Below are 6000 nucleotides of genomic sequence, written 5' to 3'. Positions count from 1 at the left end.
GTAAAAGTGAACAGAAGAGTGTGAATATTTGTAAAAGTAAACCATGTTAGCTAAGGTTTCTCCTTAATGATATTTTGATGAGTACAAAATAAGGTTAAAAGTGATTAATGATGTTTTGGAAATTAAACAAATCAAGAGTATAATGTGGATCAAGAAAAAAATCATAAAGATTAACACATTGAAGACCTATAAGAATGCATTTATGTGAGGTTGAATTGGTGCATTTCTTTTAGATCGGGCTTTGACTATTTCATCTAAAAACCAATTAGTGTCTAGTAAGGGTAAACTAAGTTTTTTATGACATTTGGCCTCTATTATTTGAGTGACCTATTCACCGGTCTTAAAAGTAGCATCGTTGCACCCTAACAATCCCTCGCCTGATATGACACCCCTGTGGATTAAATCTATGACCTTAAATCTAATACAAATTCCTTGATCGGGCTTTGATAATATTATTTAAAAATAAATTGTTGTTTAATGAGAGTAAGCTAAGCCTTTTATGGTATTTGATGAGTATCATTTGGGTGATCCATTCACTGAGCTTAAGAGCAATATCACTCTAATAGGTTTAACTACATTTCAATATTATTTAAGGCACCTTTCATTCATCCACAAATGAAAATCAATTTGAAGAAAAACCTGAGCTTAAAGTGGTCTTAGATATTTTTAAAGAGGTTTTTCACATATTAATTGGTGATGTCTAACTAGTAAAACTCCCTTGTTTTAAGCTCAAACTTGCATTTTTATCAAATTTGTAAAAGTATTAAGGGTATCGATTGACCACCTCAGTCAACTGGTCAAGGTTAGTGAATGGGTGATTACCATGATTTTGACAATGACCATCAGTTGAGCTGAAAAGCTCGACCTTCTAAGTCAAGCCACCAATTGATCAATTGAACTTTGAAACCTTCAACAACCACTTATTGTACCTTTTACCACCAATAGATGGTGAAGTGTTCAATTACCTAGGTTAATCGATTGAGGTAAACTAAGTCTAAATGGTTAGTTTTCTAATGCATTTCATATATAAGAACTCATAGTTGCATTTATGAGTAAGAAAGTACCTTGAATTTACTTTTCGACTATCCTAAGAGCTTCCACATTGTTCTTTAAGTACATTAAAGCCAAACTTCCATACCCTAAGTGCAACTTTTCAATTCTAACCTTTTGTGGTTCTTGACTAAGCCCAAAAATGCTAGGAGCTTGTAAATTTGTTTCATTCCAATTGTAAACGGTTGAGAGAGTTCAAGGGTGAGATATTTCTTATATGAAAAGTGCATAGGGTTCCTTGGAATTGAGAATCCAAATGTAGAGAGGATTAAGGCGTGATTGAAATCTTGAAAATTTAGTGGAACCCTCAATTTGTGCTTAGAGTTTGAAGAGAGTGGATGTAGGTCGGGATATCACCGATCACTATAAAATATGTTTTTTCATTATTCTACTTTACTCTCTTTAATTTACATTTCTTTTGTTATTGGTAATTGTGTCATTTGCATTATTACTTACTACAATTTATTAAAATTGATCAACTCCCAATTCCCCTCTCCCTCTCCCTTCTTAAGTATATACCTAGGTAGAATAACAAGACTTCACAAATCAAGGGTCATAGGTGTTTTTAAAAAACGAATCTAATGATATGGGTATTTATAAAAATGAACCAAAAGATATGGACGGCTTTAAAAGTAAACAGTTTTCACTTTTCCTTAAAAAAAAATTTGAAAATGCTAAATTGGTATTTGGAAAATGAAAAAAAATACTATCCAAGCATATTTTTTTACCCTAATTTTTATTTTCTTTGAAAATAATAATAAAGAAAAAAAAGCAGTTTAAACAAACAAGACCTTAGAAAAGGTAAAATGTAAACCAATTCGTTACAATTAATCGCACCAAAAGTTCTCAAAATATAAGACTCAATCGGGCATTCAATTTTACCTAACAATCAGATGTGCCGAGTATTATTTATTTTGGCCCAAAAGGGTGGGCTGCTATGCTAGCCTTTTGATTTTACTAGTGAGTGCACACGAGAGCTAATCACTATATAGAAATAATACTTACGAATATTGTTAGGCGAACGCGTTTGGAGTGATTATAAGAAGTGTTCTAACATTTTTAATATTTAAAAATGATCAAAAAATAATAATAATAAGTGATTATAGGGAGTGTTTTTACTTTTTATCCTAATAAAATATTTTTGAAAAAAGACGTGTTTTTTAGAGAAACACTTGATAAGTAATTATTTTAAAATCACTTTTAGAAAAAACACTTTTGTTAAAAATATTTCGAATAAAAACAATATTAAATGCACTTTTAGAATCTATTTGATAATAAATATAGAAAACATTTTTAACAAAAAAAAAATGTTTTTGAAAACAAATTAGGTATTTGACAAAATTTAAGAAATATTTTTAAAAATCTAAAAAATCACTAATAATATTAAAAAATTAATAGTATAATTTGAAAAAACATTAGAAATGTGATTCTCTTAAAAACGTTAAACAGTAAGAACATTGCTAAACATACTTTTAGAGTACATTTAACAATGTTTTTATTTAATAAAAAAATATTTTAATTTTTTCTATTCATCCAATAAATCAAACATCACCTTTTTTTTTTTCTTTTTTCAAAATTTCATATTTTTGTTAATTTAAATAACAATAGAAAATTATTTTGAAAATAATTAAAATCTGATTTTTAAAAACTACTTTTGAAAATCTTGTGAAAGAAGTACTAAAATTCTTTCATCTAACTCCCATACACCAGAGAAATTCCTCAACAGAATCTTGAAAAATAGTGAAGTTGGAAACATTTCATTTCATCCATGAATTCAACAATCTTCACATCCACAACCTCACTATGGCCTCCATCTTCTTTCTTCCCATGCAAAACCATGCAAGACTTGAAGCAACTCCATGCCCAGATGATCAAGACCGCCCAAATTCGAGACCCACTCGCCGCTGCCGAACTCCTCCGCTTCTCCGCCGTCTCCGACCACCGTGATCTCGACTACGCCCGCAAGATTTTCCGAAGCATGCACCGACCCAACTGCTTCTCCTACAACACCCTCATAAGAGCTCTGTCCGAGAGCAACGACCCATGTGATGCCTTGCTGGTGTTCATTGAAATGGTTGAAGATTGCAGTGTGGAGCCCAATTGCTTCACATTTCCTTCTGTTTTTAAGGCTTGTGGTAGAGCTGAGAGGCTCCGAGAAGGGAGGCAGGTTCATGGGTTGGCGGTGAAATTTGGACTTGATAGTGATGAATTTGTGGTTAGTAATGTTGTTAGGATGTATTTGAGTTGTGGGGTTATGGAGGATGCTCATAGGTTGTTCTACAGAAGGGTTTTTGTTGATGGGTGTGATGGAATTAGAGATAAGAAGAGGAGGGTTGATGGGGATGTTGTTTTGTGGAATGTCATGATTGATGGGTATGTGAGAATTGGGGAGCTTGAGGTTGCTAGGAATTTGTTTGATGAAATGCCTCAAAGAAGTGTAGTCTCTTGGAATGTGATGATAGCGGGGTATGCACAAAGCGGGCATTTCAAAGAGGCGGTGGAGGTGTTTCGCGAGATGCAGATGGCTGAGGTGCCCCCGAATTATGTGACTTTGGTTAGTGTTCTCCCCGCCATGTCCCGGCTTGGGGCGCTTGAGTTGGGGAAGTGGGTGCATTTGTATGCTGTGAGGAACAACATTGGGGTTGATGATGTGCTTGGGTCTGCGCTAATTGATATGTATGCCAAGTGTGGGAGCATTGAGAAGGCACTGCAGGTCTTTGAGGGGTTACCAAAAAGGAATGTGGTCACATGGAGTACTATTATTGCAGGGCTTGCGATGCATGGTCGAGCAAAAGATACACTCGATCACTTTGAGGATATGGAACGGGCTGGAGTTATGCCCAGCGATGTCACATATATCGGTCTCTTGAGTGCATGTAGCCATGCAGGTTTAGTCAATGAGGGTAGATGGTTTTTTGACCACATGGTTAGGGTATCTGGCTTAGAACCAAGGATTGAACATTACGGTTGCATGGTTGATCTATTAGGTCGAGCTGGTCTTTTAGAAGAGTCTGAAGAGCTTATACTGAACATGCCGATTAAACCTGATGATGTGATATGGAAGGCCTTGCTTGGTGCTTGTAAGATGCATGGAAATGTTGAGATGGGTAAACGTGTTGCAGAGCATCTGATGGAGTTGGCTCCTCATGACAGTGGCTCCTATGTGGCCCTGTCAAATATATATGCCTCTTTGGGAAATTGGGAAGGGGTTGCTAAAGTGAGGTTGATGATGAAGGAGATGGACGTAAGGAAAGACCCAGGGTGTAGTTGGATTGAGCTTGATGGAGTGATTCATGAGTTCCTTGTGGAAGATGATTCCCATCCCAAATCCAAAAAGATCCATTCAATGTTGCAGGAGATGTCAAGAAATTTGATATTGGTAGGCTATAGGCCAAACACTACACAAGTCTTGACCAACATGGATGAAGAAGACAAAGAAAGCTCCTTAAACTATCATAGTGAAAAGATTGCGATTGCTTTTGGCTTAATCAGCACACAGCCACAAACACCACTTCGGATTACTAAGAACCTTCGCATATGTGAAGATTGTCACTCTTCAATAAAACTAATCTCAAAAATATATAAACGGAAGATCATTGTAAGGGACCGAAAGCGCTTTCATCATTTTGTGAATGGCTCATGTTCTTGTATGGATTATTGGTAATTTCTTAATACTAAGTATTCGATTATCCTTCATTAGCTGCCACTATATTTAGGATTGAATTAAGTACAACATCCATCATCTTTATTTTGCCTCGATGATTGTATAGTTTTGCTATAGTTGTATTGTCTTCAGATAGAAGTTTTCAATTTAAATGAGTCCAATTACATTTTAATTTTTTCAGTTATGAGTGAGGCTTGTTTATTATGCTTTGATCACATTACTAAAAAAATCATAAGCAATGATGCTTCTAAAAATCATTAACATTTAGGATATTATGATGAGACTTGTAGAAAATGGGTCAAAGTTTATGCTTCTTAGATGGATATGTTAATGTGTTTAGAAATTGGGTCAACATTATATTAATAATTAAATAGTTTATCTTATATAAAAAAATAAATATGTTAACTTCTTATTTATTAAAATTAAACAATTTATCTTGTATCAAATTATTACATTAGATTGATAGATATGATGTTGATAAGATTAAGAGATATAACTTATTACTACACATAGTGAAAGGTAAACGTCCATGAGAAAGCTTTCTTTTGTCCTATTAATCTATTATACATTTTCTCCCCTTAGTGCAACCCAACCCGTTCCAACCTAAGTTTTGACTTGATTAACCCATGAACCCGACCAACTTGAGCCTAACTCATACATTTTTCTCTAAACTGATTTCAAACCAAGCTTGAGAAAAAAGGTTTGGGTTGAGCTTGGGGTTTCAAAACGGGTAGGGTTGGTATTCGGGTTGATTTGATTTATTCTTGGGTTGAGCATGGGTTGACTATCAACTTGACCCAACTTGTGCCAAGTTGAACCCCTACCATTGGGTGTTCCATTATGGGTTAGAGTTCTAGAATGAGATTCGAAGTTGGATGAGAAGCTTCATGCTCGACTGGGTGAGCTATTCTTGAAAACCAGTGAGAAAACCTAGGGAGTGCACTCTCCATTGAGCGGGAGCCAGGTGGTGACCCTGAAATTCATGTGCAAGCAATGAAAAGCATTTTAACTTCTTGATACTTGTCTTGGCCTGGGGATTTGGCAGACACAAGAGTATTTCCAGAAGGAGGCTAAGATTTATTTGTGCATGTTGATGCTATTACCCTAGTTTTGCATACTTCTTGATGTTAGCTCTTTCTCAGATTTATGAGATAAATGAGTGTTTTTTTGTCTTTGTTAGCTGAAAATGAAAAGAAATCAAAAGGTTTCTTCACATGAAGGGGATGGCAGTTGTTGCTGTGATTGCTTTTCTCTTATTCTCCTCAATTTAGCTCACAAGGAAGAAA

At 35.1% G+C, this 6000-nt stretch overlaps 1 protein-coding gene across 1 annotated transcript; it reads left to right on the top strand.

Moving 5' to 3' along the window:
- The first annotated feature begins 2706 nt into the window (after nt 1–2706).
- Nucleotides 2707–4746, top strand: LOC100261359 (pentatricopeptide repeat-containing protein At5g48910). The gene has a single exon (XM_002268494.4). The coding sequence runs from the start codon at nt 2819–2821 to the stop codon at nt 4712–4714; it is 1896 nt and encodes a 631-aa protein (XP_002268530.1). The 5' UTR covers nt 2707–2818; the 3' UTR covers nt 4715–4746.
- Nucleotides 4747–6000: the final 1254 nt, after the last annotated feature.

This window comes from Vitis vinifera, chromosome 2 (genome assembly GCF_030704535.1).
Source record: "Vitis vinifera cultivar Pinot Noir 40024 chromosome 2, ASM3070453v1".
Lineage (NCBI taxonomy): Eukaryota > Viridiplantae > Streptophyta > Magnoliopsida > Vitales > Vitaceae > Vitis > Vitis vinifera.
This window is presented reverse-complemented; position numbering and strand designations above follow the sequence as displayed.

Bases quoted from the DNA above. Each gene is read 5' to 3' on its own strand.
- LOC100261359 (XM_002268494.4), top strand. From the start codon at position 2,819: ATGAATTCAACAATCTTCACATCCACAACCTCACTATGGCCTCCATCT.